This window comes from Mercenaria mercenaria, chromosome 7, assembly GCF_021730395.1.
Source record: "Mercenaria mercenaria strain notata chromosome 7, MADL_Memer_1, whole genome shotgun sequence".
NCBI classification, from domain to species: Eukaryota; Metazoa; Mollusca; class Bivalvia; order Venerida; family Veneridae; genus Mercenaria; species Mercenaria mercenaria.
The window spans coordinates 33650766-33670130 of NC_069367.1; the positions used below are offsets into that span (position 1 = coordinate 33650766).

The window sequence follows — 19365 nt, forward strand, 5'->3', positions numbered from 1 at the left end:
TGAATATTTTAGCAAATGCATGTATGTAAAGTGTTGACTCGTTTACTGATGTTAAAAGGTTGTCATGTTTACAAAGGCAATGATTCTAAGAGGCTACAACGTATAGATGTATATTGTTTACCTTTTTCAAAATTATAACGCTACAAATACCGCTTTTTCCTATTTTACTTGGTGGCGCTTTCAAAGTCATGTCTTTACAATAAAGGTCACCGTAACATGACATTTAATATACATAATTTTGGGCCTGGAGATTCGTTATAAAATGCAAGCGTCATAATTAACTTGGTTTTAGAATGACATCAGTTCCGGTTATTCAGAATCTGTCTTTTCGGAGAGATGAACTGTCTAATGTTTGAATAATTTGAGGCCCGATTCAAACGCTGTCAATATTAATTTGTGATAATGCATGCATTTTATTTACTCTTGTATTATATTGCATAAAATGTATATGTTTATTGTAATTTGGCAATCGTTGGATCGTTCATTTGATTTGACTGAACATTTGCACAATGCTTGATTTATGTAACGTAGGATATATCTCTAACAACAATTTCTTTCTGCAATATATAAGCTATTCACTTGTTAAATGTTTGTTCTTACTTGTATATCTTATTCAATAGTTAAATGGTAATATATTATATGAAAAATGTCAATATTATTTAGTACTACTTTATGCGTTCCATATTTCAAATATCTTGTAACCCTTTTGAAATAAAACAAAATTTGAGGTAAATTACGAAAAAAGTACAATTTTGACCTTTTGACCTTGAATTTGACCTTCAAATGACCTTTCAAAGGACGAAAAATATATAGCATGAGATGTTCTTATACAACAAACATTTTATTTCACTCAGTTATGTTACTTTTTTACATAGAATATAACAAAAGTGCCTCAATGTTTGATAAACGGCAGCCATCTTGGACGCCATCTTGGATTTCTCGGCCCGCAGAAAAATCTAAAAACCTGCCGGGCTTCTGAAAAACTACAAGGTACCCTGAACATTTTGGTATATGACACAACTTGTTACCTTTTCAGGCCCAGTAATTCCTTATGGAGGCCTCTTTTAGAAAATATTTCCTCTACTTATAGTTTTCCCATGTCATTAAGGTACTGGTATCCGATCCACAAATAAGCAAGTTCTATATAACAGTGCTATTAAGATATATCAAATATACCTATCGGATACCTTAATACAGATTTTCTCTTGGAAAGGGAAATGTCATAAAGTTCTGCATTTCATATGTCATAAATGAACCTGTGATTATTAGAGCCATGCGACAACATTTTAATAAACATTTATTGGGTCGTAACGAGGTGGAAGTACAATCTATTGTCAAAACACATTTTCAAATGCTCACTGTAAGCTGGCACGAAGATAGCTGTGTTTATGAAGCTTCAAGTATACACCAAGTGACCGGAATTTTTCTCCTAAGAACATTTGTCCCCGTCCTCAATAAAAAATGTGGACTGCTTGACATTCACCCCCACCTCCCTAATTGAAATGGAAGATAGGACAATTGCTGCCGCAACCACCCAGTGCTTATTTATGTAATGGAAAGTTTGCCTCCACCCCTCCCCACTTACCTCCCTTTCTGCCCCCACCCTCTCCCCCTTCCCCCAAATTTTTGTCCCTGAATGATTGTTTTGGAACGTAATAGAATATACAAGATAAATACCTTACTGCAGGTAAAAATTATCTTTATTTGTTACAATTTTTAGTTAGAGCGTAAAAATATAGCTCAAATTAAAAATAAAACAACAACAAAAACATAATGTCATTTACTCAATGATAGGGTAATATTTGCCTTTACAACTGAATGTTACTAACAGACTTAACGGATTTTTATAAAATAAAACACTTTTTGGATTGAAAATTGTCTTTAAAAGAAGTTTTGAAATAAAAAGAACACAGTATGCCTACTGACCCATGTGACAAAAAATATTGGAGTGAGTGAGGGGTGGGAGAGGGTTGGAGGACAAATATCCATTCTAATAATAAACAGTGGGGTAAATGACCCAGGAACAAATGTCCTACATCTTTTCACCGATAGCAAGGCGCCAAAAATGACCTTTATAACACTACAAGTTCAGAAGCTAAGACTGGAATCATGAATCCCTATTGCCATGGTAAGGAATCGGCATAGACGGTTATGTTGTTTAATCGTAACTAATTAGTTTAAAGTGGAGTTTCTTAATACTTGCATACTGGAAGTCTGGTTTGATTTTTGTGTCTCTGTGTGTATGTCTGACGCGAAGATCTTTTTGTGATAGTCGACACTTGTTACCAGCGAGTTATACTTGATTTGGGCTTTAAATGGACCGATCAGTGCCAGCAAAACTGAAACAAGTTGAATTGCCAAACACAGGTTGTAGACGTCTAACAAATATTTTTGCGTAAAAGACTTCATGGAGAGGAATTTATATAAGTTTTAAATAACTTGTTTTCCGATCCATTAATTTCATGCATTTATTATTATATACCATGTATGTCAAACTTTCTGAAATAAAGTTTAAACCAAAAGACTTTAAAGAAAACTGCCTCCTTCAGTATTCGACAATCTCCCTTTGTTTATTTTCTCTTGCGACTGTCGTATCACCTCTTCTTATCTGAAAAAATATTAACATTCACCCTATACTTTTCCATTGAAAATTATGACTTTCATTTCGTATGGACAGCAAAATGAAAGGCGCGAAAGTAACGTCATCGCTGCTTAGTAATTTGACGACGTCCGCGTATAGTCAGGGAGAACGTTCCTTATATGACGTCGCATTTGTTCCGTCTGGTGAACAGAATGGTCGGGAAGCAGATTTTAATGTTAAATGCCACAAAATATGTGCATGTTATAATATTATTTTGTTTACAAATGTAAAAGGAAATATAATGTAAATATAAAAAAAGAGATCATTTTGCTAGCGCGATTCATGTTTAATTTGCCAATCCTTTTCTGTTGTTTATTTCGCATGAAACCGAAAAAAAAAATCATTTCATTTCTTAAGTAATTGCGTTTTAGTCAGACTTTCTTCGTTTGCCCTTACGTCCTATAATACCATTTTCCACTCTCTGTGATTTAGAAATGTCTTCTTTTGACGTCTTCAGTCAAGGTTCGAGGGTCATTCAGTTAATACTGCAACTGACTCAATATCCTGTAAAGCATATGGGATAAATGTTTCACCAGGATGTTTTTGTGTTACGCATATACTAGGTCCTGGCCGCGATATTACAACAAAAAGCATGTCTAAACTTGTATTATTACTGTTTTGATAAGAACAGTTGCAAGTGAAAAATTGCAAATTCAGTAATTTCCATATTGTCTGATGACACTCAAAATGAGTCAAAATGAAATCAAACATTTTATTTCCAAAACTGTCATTATAATGGCTTTTGGAAGGTCAGAAGTTATACAGAATTGATTTTACTTGTACTTAAAAATGTAAGTTTTTTTTTAATTGAAACACTGAACTGTGGTTGTACAAATGTTATCACGTGAAGTTTAATACACTGGCAATATATTTTTTTGCACGTTAAAGTGTGGGTTAACTTGCATAACCGTACACGAGAACTTGCTTTTCTTGTATTTTAGTATAATTATGCCACTATTTGAGTGCTTTTACGGGTAGTAACAAAACTTTCTCTCTTCGATCTTTTGTTTCGGCGGGAGAAAGAGGAGAGGGCAATTATATAAATTTAAAAAAATACCAGCTGTAGAAATCAATATTAAATTCTTCCTCAAGTTGTTTGGTAAAACGAATTATATGTTTTTTGTTGTTGTTTTTTTATTATTCAATGTAACAGGTATATTTATTTTTATTGGCAAGGCTATATCTTTGTACAAAATGTATTTACATTTGAATGTACTCTTTTTATAAACACGTCAATGTATTTGATCAACGGTGATCATTATGGCTTTTCCCATATTTTAGAAATCTACCCGTATGTAACTTAGTCTAGCGGGGATTACTTTTATTCACACTGTCCCGTGTCTTTGGAACATGATTGGGTGGGGGTAAAAGTGAGGTTAGGTGCGCACCATAAACCAGTTTATCTCCCAAGTGGTGTTTTTGCCACTGACCGCTCCAAGGCGGTGCCCCGTTACTGTGTTCCTTTACTTGTGTGCGTGTGCGTGTTTAATGGTAGTGTGCACATCTGCGTGTGCTGTGAGTTGCAATTTGGGGAGGCTGAGTGGTTAGGCTGGATATGCATCTTTGTTTTTTTAACACTTCGCGAATTTATAAATGTATAATGGCGCTCTTTTAAAAAAGATATGTAGTTATAACGTTAGAAGATTTAGCATGAACTCATAGCTTATTAAATCTACAATTTAACCGGAGTATAAAATGTAACGAATCTTGGTACTCATTCACTAATAATATGGTTTAAACTAATCGTTGAAGTCTAATTTCATTTTTAATCTTTAGCCTGCTGGCGGCAAGTGAGTCCGCCTTTGCGACCAGTGCAGACCAAGATCAGCCTGCTCTGTTCGCTAATCAGTCAATAAATTTGCAGTGCACACCGCTTCGAATGATAAATGGTATGCACCAATTGAATGATGGACCAGTCCATTTAAGAAATTTAGCAGACTAAAGTTTAAAACTGGTTAATGTAATGGCAATGTAATGCATTTGTTTGAAACTTTAATATCAGATTATATATACTTGGTGCTTAATATTGCTTAGAATTTCGATGGTGGTATTTTGATTGTCCCATCCTGGTTGCACAAATATAAATTTATTGAACATACTTTGCCTAAGGACTGTTATAAATATAAAACCATATTTGTACCATATTTTGTCAATATTTGCACTAACGTATATATATTTAGCTGGCATTCAATATAAATGTCAGTTTTAAAAAATTTATTACCTCCCTTATCCTATCTTAGTGGTGCAACCGAGATAGATTTGAAATGGATGAATTTAGACGTTAGACAATTTTAAAACTTGTCTTTTATTTGAAATTACTTAAATATCAAAATATCTATCAAATGCAACAGTAAAACTGGATATTATATTGCAATTTAAAGAAATACCCAGCTTTTAAAATTATTTCATTTTAAATTTTATACAAAAATAGTAAGACATACATTTTCAATAGGAATTTAACACTATGCTATGGATGTTTTTGTTCCACAGATAAATAATTTACACGAAAAGTACTAGTAATTGTTGCTTAAATGTGATTAATCAAATTATTGGAAATAAGCAGTTTATACTAACAATTTCATTCACATGTAAGAATGCAGTTTATAAATTTTGCAGCAAATTCACATACGATTTAACACAAGTTGCACTTTAATTTTGTGTAGTAGGATCCTGTCAAATTCTACAATATGTTGTTTGAAATAGGGCTGAAAAATAAAACTTTTTGCTGATATTATAAGGGGAATACTAAAACATAAGGGAGGTATTAGAAGTTAGAAGATAGTTTATTCAAACGAAAGGAAAAAATGCTGAGAAGTATTCAGATCATAAGCATAACAGTAAAATGATGGTTTAATACAATATATCAATAAAACACACAGGAAGCAAAAATACAAAAGAACCAACCCCTTCAAACATAGAAAAAGGTATAGAGTAAAAAGGATTACATAACATATCAAGATTACATTATATCCAATATATAATCATTTCATTGACATCTTAGAAAAAACACATGAAAGAAAAATGAAAGTATTTCGTATGTTATTCCTTTCCAGATGTAAACAATTCTTTATGCCTGCAGTTCTTTTGCGGTCAAAACATCAGCCATTTTGTATACTCAAGAAATTAGTAATTGTGGCCTTGAGAAAAAAAATGAGTGTGTTTAATCCATTTTCCTCGACCTCAGATTATCCCTTTTAAACACAATTAAACGTTAAAACTATAATTATTCACAAAACAGACTAGCAGTAAGTTAATACAATCCTGAAATAATTCTAGAAAGGGGCAACGGCTATTCACGATTTCGTTTAATTTGATAAATTGACATATCCCAGCTGACATTAACCCACCGACAACCAAGCGTACTTTATATTTGTTTTATTTAAGATTCTAACACGACCCGATTTATAGTCCTATTTTTAAAAAAATAAGACAAAAAATAATGTGTTATTATGGAACAAACCACTGTTTGTACTTCACATTAATTAGTGTCAAACATTATATCAGTGCATTAGAAAAGAAACCCATACAAATTAAGCAAATACCTGATTGATGTCGTCAAGGACGCACATATTCATCCTTGATACATAGAAATGAAGTGATATATCTGAAACAGATATTTGCTCTTCAATTAAACCATTTTTGCATTTAGATGCGAATTATTATATCAATCGGGCTGTGTAAAATTCCTTCACATTTTTACTTCAAATATTAGCTTTATTCAACGACAAATCTCTGTATTGGGGTATATTATTTCTTAATCACAGTATCTTAAGTATAACTGAAATAAATCAAACTTAGTGCAATCAGTAGTCACAGTCCAAATACAACATCAGTCGTCTGAAATGCAACTATCTAATCCGAGTTATGAAACCTAAATTTACAGCAAAAAAAAAAAATGTTTTTCTATTTCCTGTTGGACAGACAGGTAAATAATAAAAGCTGTATCGTCTTTGGTTATCAAGCGTGTTTTACAAGGGAAATGTTAACTTTCAAGTCTATAAACTCTCTGTTTCGTACAAAAAAATGAGGGCTGATAAGAAAACACAGTTTTTCAAATTTATCTTGTTTTAAAGTTCTCTGTTTTATTTTGTTACGTCTATTGTGTCAGCAACATTGACGGCTTCCAATTGAGCACAGTTAAAGGAAACAATTATTTGTTTCTCGCCAGGTTTTACAGGGGTCATCTCAAGAGTTTTTTCGAATTTCCCATCTTTCGGAACATCCCTGTAATAGAAAATAAAATACAGCTCGAAATCAAAGAATTTACTTTGAGATAACCGCAATTCGACCTAAAATGATATTATGTGCACGTGTTTTTCGGACAAGACTTTAAAGTTCAAGATATCGAGTGTCGACTGTATATTGATTTTGAAAATAATGTACAGAATTCTAATTTTACATATGTGTTAGTATTTCTTTTTTTGACATTGTGAATAATTTTGAAGTATTAAACACAAAGGAAATTTTGAATAATATATTTTTCAATACCCTCTTGTATATTACGCATATATGTAATAATTACAAACATCTTTTTACCTTGTAATGTGCTGATGGAGAATAATAACTTTGAATTTTAGAAATTCATATTGGTAACAAATGTAAAATAAATGATCACATATTTTTTTCCTAGAATATAACGATTGTTATCTAGTATTATAACAAAAAAAAATATGCAACTTGAATATTATTGACTATGTAAAATACCAAACTGTAGCTGCTGACGTCATTTAGCTAAAAAGTATATGAGCCGTGCCATGGGAAAACCAAAATAGTGGCTTTGCGACAAGCTTGGATCCAGACCAGCCTGTGCATCCGCGCAGTCTGGTCAGGATCCATGCTGTTCGCTAACAGTTTCTGTAATTGCAAAAGTCTTTGAATGCGCACAGTATGGATCCTAACTAGACTGCGCGGACGCGCAGGCTAGTCTGGATCCATGCTGGTCGCAAAGCCACTATTTGGTTTTCTCATGGCGTGGCTCAATTATCAAATATGTATTTTCAACTTTTGATATTCATCTAACTTGCTATTGAGACATTTTAAAATCAGCACTTACGTAACAAACAGCCTTACACTTCCTGTCTTTGTAGGTTACGTGTCTATCAGTGCAATGGTTATCAAAAGAATTAATATTATAGAAATCTTACGGTTCTTTAAGAGTGACGGGTTTCTGGTGCCCTGGTCCTTCAACTACCAATATACATTTGGTCAAGGTACATGGGAGCGGATTCTTAAAGGACACTTTGACGTTGAATTTCTTCCCGACTTTTCCAGTTTCTGGCACCTGAAGTTAACAAGATATCATGGAAACAAAACATATGAACAAAAACAGGTGACCGACAAATTTTAAGAGAGATAGATACTTGCACAAAATACTCTAAGATTACATGACCGTGTGGGTGTGTGTAAGGTCGCTGGCTTCATAGAAATTGCCTCTACAGCTCTGTGACTTCTAGATCTAGGTCGATAATTCTAAATAGATTCCTGCGAAATAATCCATTGGATCTAGTCCTTTAGCGTCAAAAGCTGGAAAATCGCCATATCATATTCACCGAGTTCATATGACTTTAACTCAGAAAAACAACAAACAATCACAAATAAATAGTCGGGCAATGATTCATAACATTACAATCATAAATAGGTAACACCTAAATGTGTTTCTAAACAACTCTTGAACAGATCAGTATCAGATAGTAATCTGTGCTATGCTAATTATCCGTCGAAGAAAAGGGCTCTTTACTTCATTCGTGTCGGTCTGGTAGACCATTTGGATTTCGGTCAGTAACTAGATTACGTTTCAAAGGGTGACTGGCTGGTCTGTAGATTGCTCCTTTCGTTTTGGGAAAAGTTGGCTAAAGTTCCAGTGACACAGAGACCGAAAAAGATATGCAAAGAATGCTTGGGCATACTGCCTGCAAACCCAATATTAAATCATAAGCATGTTTTTATGACATTTATACTTTTGCTTGTGATAAGGCCCGGTGTTAATATCAAAGTGACTTTGGGATTCGACTATTTCTGATTTATAAGATACGAAAGTTTATGTCTAATGGCTCAGAGGCTAAACATCAGGGAAAGATAGTATTCTGACCCCTTATATTTAGGGCTTAAAGTTGTAGTAAAATTTACAGTTACCTTTGGGTTTGAAAACGTTTCTTGATCAATATCTGGAGGATGTTGGGGTGACAAATTTTAAAGCATTTTTCATGCGGTCATTAAATGGACCTACTGTTTTTGTATTTTTGAGTAAGAGTATTAAAGACTAAGGTTACAGTGGCGTAGAAACTGAAATAGTTTGAGCTATATAACTTGAGCATACTTCGAGTTAATGTCCATTTCATCTTATAGAATTGTTTTCTTTTGTCAATAAAAAATCATTTTAATATTAGAGTCAGAAGGTTTATGATCAAGTCCAAAATTGTTTAGCCTACATGTTGGTTTTGTAGATAACCAGAGAGTGTTTTAACAACCAATTTTCGTAGGGTGATTGTCTGTTGTCTGTAGATAGTTCTTTCACACTGGTCGTCTGTCGAGCAGCGATAATCTTCTATCTGCCGAAGGTTTGTTACCACTCAAGTACTTTTCTGTTTAAACTTGAAGAAGTTCTAACTGATATTACAGGTCAAGGTCAGCAGTCAATTAGGTCATGAAATACTGCATTTTTGTACAGTCATAACTACGTTACCCTTCGTCCAAAACAAAACAACAGAAGTATAGATAACATCTTTAAGAGTACAAAGGTTTCAAAAGTCCGTATGTCAGTCTTCAAGGTCAAAGTCAGGGGGATTCGAAAGAACTCTTTACTAATGTTCTACAGTTATAAGAATAACATATCAAAACACACCCGATTTTAATGCACATAGTTAGCAATGCTATCAACACATTAATTTCAAGCAGGGTCAAAATACTTGTAAACGTATGCATTTTCTTTTGAGTAATAACATTTAATATATCATCTAAGTTCGATTCTAATTAAACTTGGTATTGTGTTATTATGTCTTGAAGTACATTGTCAGGATAAATCAAAAGTGTCATGATATGTAATATTTAAATCTTTAACATAACTCTTGTATTTACAAAAAAATGCCATAAAAATAGTTTTGCCTTTATTTTATATTAAACATGATAAAACCAAATATCTGCCACTCTCTTACATATTTTAAGCAAATCTTTGTTATCATCATATCCAATTTAATGTTTCGAAAAGAAAAAAAAAACGTGTTTTACTTCAATATCCAAGTGAGGCTTTCGCAGCCTGAAATCATCTGTGTCAGTAAAAATCTGATTTGTCTCTTTCACCATAAACATACAGTCTAGACGCAGCATGCAGTGATCCTTCAGTTTGTTCAGGTACTCGCTCGGCGGTACTTCAATTTCGATGCTTGTAGCTAAAGTTAATAAAAAAAGAAATACACAACTCCTTATACTTCAAAGATCCATTGTTTTAGCTATTGGTCAGTATATAGTTCAATACTAAACTTTGCTTTGTTGCAGTAAAAATTTCGAAGACGAAAATGAACTAGTTTTTCTGACGTCATGCAATAACTAACCTTGGACCTCGGGCAATAGTTTTGATCGGAAAGACATTTAATTTGAAACATAGAATGCAGGTGAGCAAACTAGTAGAATACTTCGTTCAATTGAAACTTATCATGCTACATATCTCATATCCAAATGTTCCGGCCTAATCTGAACTTAAATATGAAACCAAAAGTAATTAATTGCGAGATCAGAGGATATCAAAAACTAAGTAAGTTCGTGTGTACTAGATGCAAGCAATATAAACATGTCAATGATTTATGCTATTGTTTTTTCCATTGGTCTGGTGCAAATGTATTCATGTTATTTCAAATAAAACAAATCATATCGACTCGTAGGCCGAACCAAATACATATACTGATGTGGGCTAGAATTCTCATCAACAACTTGCTAAGGTACGAGTCAGCACTGACGTCATATCAACGTACCTTCATTCTAAAGAGACGACACACATTAAAATGACGTCAAAGGACCAATATGAAACCTACTTGCAAATATAGAAAATCATTACATACTCCTTTTCACTCTGCATAAAGTTACAATAGAACCGAAAACGTCAATATTTTCCATATAAACGTGTGAATTTCATATCGAGTGCATGAAGTCATTTTATTGTGTGAGTAGACGCGTTAATTTTTATTTGCATCAGTTTTGTCAATTCTATTCAGGCTATTGAACAAATTCATACAATATTTACATGACTGTGTAGAAACATATGTAATACAAAAGGTCATTAACGTTGCATCGAGAAATATGCATTCGTTCTTTAGCGAAATAATATGGCACTCCTAAAGTCGCGCAATATTTCCGCTGCAGATTTCGCGCATATTTTCGATATATAGCTTATAACTTTCATTCTTTATAAACTATAAATAAATGAGTTCTCATTGGTCAATATAATCTCTCATCAAATAAAACACCTATTTAATGACATCACTAAAAGGCAATAATTGAATTTTATAACGTTTCTTATATTTTATCACTTTTCACGTATGCTAACTTAGCAGCTGGGCATTCCTTTCATATACAATGTACATAGCTGCAATAAAATATTATCGGGTATAAGTAGACTCTGTGGACTCATTGAGCATGACGCATACTCGGATCAACACATTGCAAATAGGCCGACCACAAAAAAAGAAACTATTGTGGAAACATTTAAAATAGAAACTATCGTGGTGCATTGGTGTTTTTGAATTGTGATTGTCATGACAACAATGGTAACATTTCTTTGTACGATATCGTAGATTAAACTATGTTATAGCTATGTTTTGTATGAACACACGAAAGACAATCCAGTATTCTAACCTTTTTATTCTGCAAGAATTATGCAAATATTATATTATGTCCCTTATACTGGTTTTCTTATAGAATGACCTAGATATATAGTGATCAATGAAATTTATCGTTTACAATATAAACTCTTACTCTCTTTGCCATTCAATGCAGTGCTGCTGACTTTTTTCTTATGTATGGCTTTATCAGGGACTCCTGTGTAAAACATGACTGTCACTTTCATAGTTCCAGAAACTGTACGTTTTTCGCTACTAGTGTTTGTCACTTTGAGGCACAGCTTTAATGTTTGGCCGACGTATGTATCATCGTGGTCACAACATATCTCAAAGTCAACATCCTGAAATTATTTGTAAAGGACACAACTTTATAAACGTTATTTACCTTGCAAGTTCTTCACTGATAAGTAAGCAGAAAGGCATGTTTTTGTAGAAGCAATATGTTTATATGTAAATGTTACTTCCAATGTCAATATAACTATTACAAAATTAAATGATCAAGCGCGTGCAACTTCTTTTTTTCAAAGGAAACAGTAGCATTGCTGCTTCGGTTTACTGTGACTTTCTCTGAAAAATGAATCCATTCTTTATTATCGTCCGTAATACAATTCAAAACGGTTAGAAAGTACTAATAAATGTTCGTAATATATTTTCATCCGTTATTAAAAAGAAAATGAAACAAATGTTGCTATAAATTGTCCGTGCTATATTTTCATCTGTTATAGTAAATCAAAATGAAAAAGTCGTACTCTTAAATTTTCGTGCTTGATTATCAGAACAGAACAGAACATTTATTTATTAGTCTTAAGCATATAACAGTTTATCGACATCGATTATCATTCGATGTAACAGAACAAAACGAAACAGAACATTTTGATTAATGTACGAAAGAAAAAGACAAGATTAATAAATGTTCGTACAAGTGTGATTTCTAACCCTAGTGAACCCAACCTGCTTGTTGTGTAGATTGTGGCTGGAGCTTCTTTTGAAGGTAGGACCCGTTTGGCAGAATGGTATGTTATTCCATTGTCTTTATCTTGAAGGATTCCCTTCAGAAATCAGTTCTGCACTTGATCGGTAACTTAAAAATTATTTCTATGATCGCAAAGGTGAAAAGGTTGTGTTTCAATGATTTTAAATTTTAAAAGCACGTGTTAATTTGTGCGTGCTTCGTCTTGTAATGAACGTTCCCACTAATAATGTCTTGTAGCCCCCGTTACGAACGTGTAAATTCTTTCTTGACTGCTTAAATTTCAATTGACTGATTTGGAGTACATCATTAAAAGCTTTTCTACAAAATCAAAGACAATGTAGAAAGAAATAAAAATATATTTGTTCTCAATTTTCCTAAAGGGCAGATAGATGAGCGTAACATGTCAATTTCCATTCTCAGTCCGAGAAGAATAAAATAAGTGTTTTTCACTGGCATTCCTTTTTAAGAATATTCATAAATATTCATCTTCGTCTGCTTAGACCCTGACCAAAATAATTTAAATTTTCAACTAAAGATTGTTTGGTTTGTCATCTGTTTGTTTCATAAAATCTGTAGCATGGGGTTTTCGTGGATCGCAGTTTTATTATGCAAGCTTCAGGTATAAGTTTTACATCGTTCTAAATTCTCCATGCGTGGTAGAAGGATTGTTTGGATATTTAAGACATCTTTATTAATGTTTGACCTATTTTCCCTTCTAGGCCTCAAGACAATAATATCTGTTTCAAAAATTAAGAAACCTTTGAAAGTTTATTAAAACACATCTACAAATGATGTCCAAATTTTGAAACCCATCTTTTTTGTGTCTAAAATGATGGCTGATATACAAAAAAACTAAACGTGTGTCCATATAATTCTAGGGCTCCACTTTCCTGCCACTGTACATGGTATCACGACACTAGGTGACATTTTTAAGAGAAATGCAACATAAACTTCTAAAGCACTTCATGTGTATTTCAACCAAGTCAAGGACCATGACTGTGGTCTGGATGAGGAATATCCCATAACAGAACAGCAGGTGGACAATACATGCTATTTAACAGTCCTCTAGTCTGTATGACTGCAGGTCACGTGCTTTTTGAGATACATGGTGACACAAACTCTTATGCACATAATGCACAGTTTTGACTACGTCAAGGGCCATAACTCTGGTCTCTTGCGAAATCAGTGAGGCTGCACTATAAAGTTGGGCATTGTGCTCATTGATACAAGTAGACAGCGTCGTTTATATGACTGATAAAATATTTGAACACACACACACACACACACACACACACACACGTAAAAAAAAAAAACATAAAAAACTAAGGTACTTTTTACACATATGTTTTACTAAGACCATATAACTCTGGTGTTAAATCCAAATTAAAACATCAGGTGGACGTCTTCACATGTTGAATGACAAATCTGTGAGGTTTGATGACTTTGGGTCAAATAGATTCTACTTTTTGAGATATGCACGAGACAAATTTGAAGGTCAGACGGAAAAGGGCAACAACTGTAGGTGCCAAACACACACAAACGAAATGAGGGACAAAAATACCTATACATGTCACTACAGATTAAGAAGTATTCAAGATATATCAAAGAGTTTAGAATAACTGTTACCATTCATACGGAATTGTCTTATATCTGAAGAGAATTGAAATAAAAGTCTTCTTACTGGAAAGGTGAATCGAACAGTAATTTTCTTAACTTTGATCTTGGAAATGTCAGCTAATTCTTACCTTTGATCCGGTTTGATAAACATCTTTTTTGGTTGACGATTGATTTGCCTGGTGGACAGCAGCCCTCTCCTCAGTCGAACCTGATTTTCCATTAAGTTTTAGATGAAACAATGAGTTATTTGTTGAAGCATATTCAACAAATTATTTTTAGAAACAAAATTCTCAGCTTTCAATTTTCTTTCGCAAATAAAGAAAGATATGAGAATCGCATTTCACAGCGCTTAAATCGGTGTTGCAAATTTCATTGATCCATATTTTTTTCTTCGTCTTAAAGTTTTATTTGGTCATAATTTTTTTTTCAATCTATACCTTGTCTACTGAAAAATGATTCCAATGGAAACCACTTCGAACATATAAGACCACCCAAGATAATGGCATGACCTTAGAAGTTTTTGCGTCTAACAAACAGAACATTTATAGAGCTATAAAAGATTGAATTGAATTTGAATACAGAAATTTTTAATAATTCAAATATAACAGGCATTTGGAAACTCTAAAGTTTTCATGCAATACATGTAAATATGTATATATATGACGACTTAGTTCTATAATATATGGGAAATACATATATATATATATTTATAGAATGCTGTGACAAATAAGAAGAAATTGTAAAAGAACCTTCTGGAAACTTGTAGTTGCATGTTACATCTTCTCTGTCAAGGTCACCACTTATACCATACTCCCGAAACGAGGCTCTTCCAAACGCTCGTTTAGTACTGATGTACTTCCCGACACTATAAATGTAATCCATATAGTATTGAGTGATACTGTGTTAATTTGACTGAAATTCTGATATAAGTATTATCAAACTGTACTGGAAATAAAAATATGTATACTATGCGGAAGGTCGGTGGCTCAATCCAGATTACAGGGGCCTCTATCTTATCCACCTACGATGACAAGTCACCATATGACATGAATCTGTCGGTGTGGCTTAAAACCGAAAAATAAACTAAACTTTTAAAGATAGAAACGGCATATTTTACGAGTTTGCTTGAATTGACACCTACCTGCCCTTCCTCAATCCTATCAGTTCCATTTTGCCGTCAGTAGTTTTCAACCAAGTTGCTCGGTCAGCATTTACTTCAGCAAATAAGAACGGTCCATCATGTGGAAAATAAACTTCACCGCGTTTGCAAGCATTCAGCGGAAATGGTCCCATACAGTATAAACCTGCATAAAAGAATGTATTATTTAAAGATTATCCCTTATATTTACAACATACACGTAAACATTTAAACCGCCTCGATAGCCTAGTGGTAAAGCGTCCGCTTCGAGTGCGGGAGGTTGTGGGTTCGATCCCCGGCCGCGTCATACCAAAGCCGTGAAAAAATAGTACCAGTAGCTCCCTTGCTTGGCGCTCAGCATAAAAAGGGAAACTGGCCTTTTCCCTCACATCCTCGTGGCGATGGATTCCATCAGGAATGATTAATATAAATTGCAGAACTTCATTCACAATCGACCTAAAATGAATTCTGTATAAACTAAAACTGATGAGATGTTTTTTAAATTGTACACCGCCGTTATCATTAGCTGTTTAAACTAGACTTACATGTTAGACAGAGCATATGTTGGAGTTTTGCTTTCATTATAAGTGTAAAGATATTTCCCTCATTTGGATCGTTCATTTTAGTTCTTCCATATTGAACTATTCATATATTGTAAAACTTTGTGTATTTGTCATAGGGTAAAATAGCGGTACATGTACATCCTTTAATGTTTTAGTTATTTTATTTCATTTTCCCCGTTAATGTCCTATCTGGTGTTGTGTACGTCCTTTTGCCAAGTTCCTCCAATATCTATATATAGTCCAAGGGAAATAAATCATCGCCCCTTTATTAAAGATCCTTACTAATATTTATGCATGTGACTTATTTTAACCAATCACGAGCTGGTCACTCATAAAGGTTCAATGTTATGAAAACGTTTATATTTTGATACTGTTTTGTTGTATCTGAAATTCTGTATTGATATTTCATGTATTTAATGAATTATTACGAGTTTTAAATTACTGTGTCGAGGGCGGTCAGTTACGCGCCACCACACCTATTGTAATGCTCGTATGTTTACCTTTTTGACAGCTATCATCTGCCAGACGATGTTCCATTATTTCTTGTTTATATTTACCATTTCTTGTTTTATATTTTCAGATTTATCTATAGTAATGGAATCATATCTTTGAACATTATTATTAAACCCATAAATGAACAACATAAATCATTTTGTCATCCGACCCACCCCCTCATACAGCCATGTAGCCAAGTCGTATACAACTATAACATTTTTGAGCCAGCTAGGAGCGAAAAGAAGGGTGACATATTGTCTCGCACATTTTGTTTGAATTTCCTTTTATCAAGTTTGTCTAGATTCTTGGTATCAGATGGCTTGTCGCTCAATATAGTAATTGAAATATTTTACATTATTTCCAACTGTTAATCGATGGTCTAGTGATAGCACGCCAGAGTATTCTGGGATGTTCTCGACTGTCTCCAACCCAACTTGGAGGCTAGTTCTTGTTCTTCCTACGAAGGAGGCTTTCACGTGTATCGATGACATGCACTCGGCCGTTAAAAAACAAGGTTGTCTGACAAGTTCAAAACGTTAGTCAGACATGCTTGTATCTAAAATCCCTCTCTCTAAATTGGCGCCCTGGGTGGCTGCCTTTGTATGAAAAGCAACTTTGAACGAGATTATCCTTTGTATATCAATTAGAGGATATTTTCAATTACAGTAAAACCTGTCTTAAGCAGCCAAACAAGGGAGTGGGAAAAAGTGGCTGCTTACAGTAGGTGGCTGCTTAATGCAGGTAATTTATAGAATGAATGACCATTTTAGGAAATGAGACACTGGGTGCTTGAGACAGGTTGGCTGCTTAATAGAAGTGACGACTAAAGCAGGTTTTACTGTATACGAGGGATGTTCGAAACGAATTGCTTATTTCTATCTGGAGACTTCAAATTTCAAGTTAGCCCAAAAGGGCTCATTTCATGCCCTCGAAGTACTCCCCGTGGCTAGAAATGCAAAGTTTCAGCCGATGTATCCACTTCTTGAAGGCGTCACGGTACGCTGATTTGGGCACAATAATAAGGTACTGATGAATGGCAGATCCAAGTGCCTGTCGGGACTGGTATTTCCGCCCAGCAAGGAATGATTTCAATTTCGGAAACAAAAAGAAATCACATGGGGCAAGGTCTGGGGAATACGGGGGGTGAGGCAAAACAGTTACTTTTTCTTTCTTCAAAAACGCCGTAACTATTGCGGAGGTATGAGCGGGGGTATTGTCATGTTGAAGACGGACATGTTTAAAACCAGTGGCAGGGCGTCGTTTCTGAAATTACTTTTTCAGTTTCTTCAGTACTACGTCTTTGTAGTACTTTCCGGTGATGCTTTTTCCCTTTTTCACCGGCACTTTTATTGCGACTCCTTCACCAGAGAAGAAGATTGCATACAAAACCTTTTTTGCACTCAAAGAACGTTTGGCAATTATTGGGCGTTTGCTGTGTTTAGTGGCCCAGATCTTATTGCTAACCTTTCTGACGGGCTCAAAATAATGGACCCAGGTTTCATCACCTGTGACGACATTGGCAAACTGCTTTTTGTCATATTTTGGAAACATTTGAAGCAGCTTTTTGGCCACTTTAACCCGTTGCCTCTTTTGCTCATCAGTCAACAGATGTGGCACCCATCTAGCAGAAATCTTTCCGACTTTCAAATGCTTCTTCAAAATAAGGTGAACCGTTGATAGTGATATGCCTGCCTTTCGTGCAATATCACGAACTGTAAATCTGCCATCTCCTTCAATGATTTCCTTTATTTTGGGAACGATTTCTTTACGAGATGCAGATTTTGGCCTACCTGATTTCGGTGCATTTTTGATGGACTCTACACCAGACTCAAATTTCTTTTTCCACCGCCGAACTGTGTCATAAGACACACAAGAAGGTCCATAAGCAGTAGAAAGTTCAGTCATCAGCTGCTTCAAAGAACAACCAAGTTTTGAGCGAGCTTTGATGTAAGCCCGTACTTCATTTTTCTTGTGGACGCTCCACCAACCATTTTTACTTCAGTGGTCAATGATTGCGTGTATTCAAATGGGGGTCTTCCTCCACCATTAAAGCTGGAAAGTCGCCATATGACCTAAATTGTGTCGGTGCGACGTTAAACCCAACAAAATAAATAAATAAGTATTCAAATGGCAAATTTTATGTCTTACACTTAGTCTAACATGTACATTTATACACCGTTGTGTAGGTATTGAATAACCCTATACAGGTAGGTACTGGTTTTTATCGTGCCCCACGTGGATATTGAGCTAGAGGACAATAAGCAATTCATATCGAACACTCCTCGTCAAATGTACATGTGCCTCTTGTCATACACTGATTTAGGGGAACAAGCAAAATACTTTCGCTATTGTATTATACCATTTTTATACTGAGATGCAAAGTTAAGGTTACGAAGTAGGCCTTGAGAAACAAAAATCAAACAACACCAAATCATAGAAAAAAAGATTTGTTTGACATGAAAATTGAACAGCATGTAAATTCCAGAAAATGACTGCCTATATGGGCCCCACTTCCGGACAGTCAAACGCCTTTAAAAACTCACCATTTTCAAAGAACTGTTACACACGTTCGTTTTGATGCATTTGCAATAGCGTACGAGTGGTGAAATTTCACATAATAAGGTGGAACACAGTTTTCAGCTATTGTTTATCTTTATTTCTTTACAAATGACATTCATATTCAAAGGGAAACAACTTTTTGTCGACGATTACTTAAAATAATCGGAAAAAATTGTCTTCCTTTGAAAATGAATGCCATTTGTACTTAAAATAATCGGAAAAAGTTGTTTGTCCGGAAGTGGAGCCCCTTTAGGTAGTCCTTTTCCGGAATTCAATGTTTATATCAGTCTACTGACACTTGTTTCATAAAGTAATATACATGTTTTACATGCTGTTTAATTTTCATGTCAAACAACTCTTTCTTTCTATGTTTTGATGTTGTTTTTGCTTTGTTTCTCAAGGTCCAATTCTCAACCTTAAATCCTTTGTGAGTTAGTATAATAGCCTATTTCATAGCTGGTTTAATAAAAATAAGTACTATTTATATCACACAAAATCTCCCTGTTCTTGCATTAAGTTTAAAATAATGCCAGATAAACTAAACTATCTAA

The 19365-nt window shown here is 34.3% G+C and overlaps 1 protein-coding gene across 3 annotated transcripts in view; it reads right to left on the reverse strand.

The window, feature by feature from the left end:
- Nucleotides 1–5405: 5405 nt before the first annotated feature.
- Nucleotides 5406–19365, reverse strand: part of LOC123554467 (hemocyte protein-glutamine gamma-glutamyltransferase-like) — a 36045-nt gene continuing 22085 nt past the window's right edge. For all 3 annotated transcript variants that reach the window (XM_053548067.1, XM_053548069.1, XM_053548068.1), the window contains exons 10-16: nucleotides 15201–15363; nucleotides 14809–14924; nucleotides 14188–14267; nucleotides 11606–11810; nucleotides 9866–10026; nucleotides 7786–7922; nucleotides 5406–6865 (exon numbers count right to left, since the gene is read on the reverse strand). In XM_053548067.1, the coding sequence (XP_053404042.1) occupies nucleotides 6724–6865; nucleotides 7786–7922; nucleotides 9866–10026; nucleotides 11606–11810; nucleotides 14188–14267; nucleotides 14809–14924; nucleotides 15201–15363 (1004 nt within the window). In that variant the 3' untranslated portion in view covers nucleotides 5406–6723. The remainder of the gene's footprint in view (nucleotides 6866–7785; nucleotides 7923–9865; nucleotides 10027–11605; nucleotides 11811–14187; nucleotides 14268–14808; nucleotides 14925–15200; nucleotides 15364–19365) is intronic.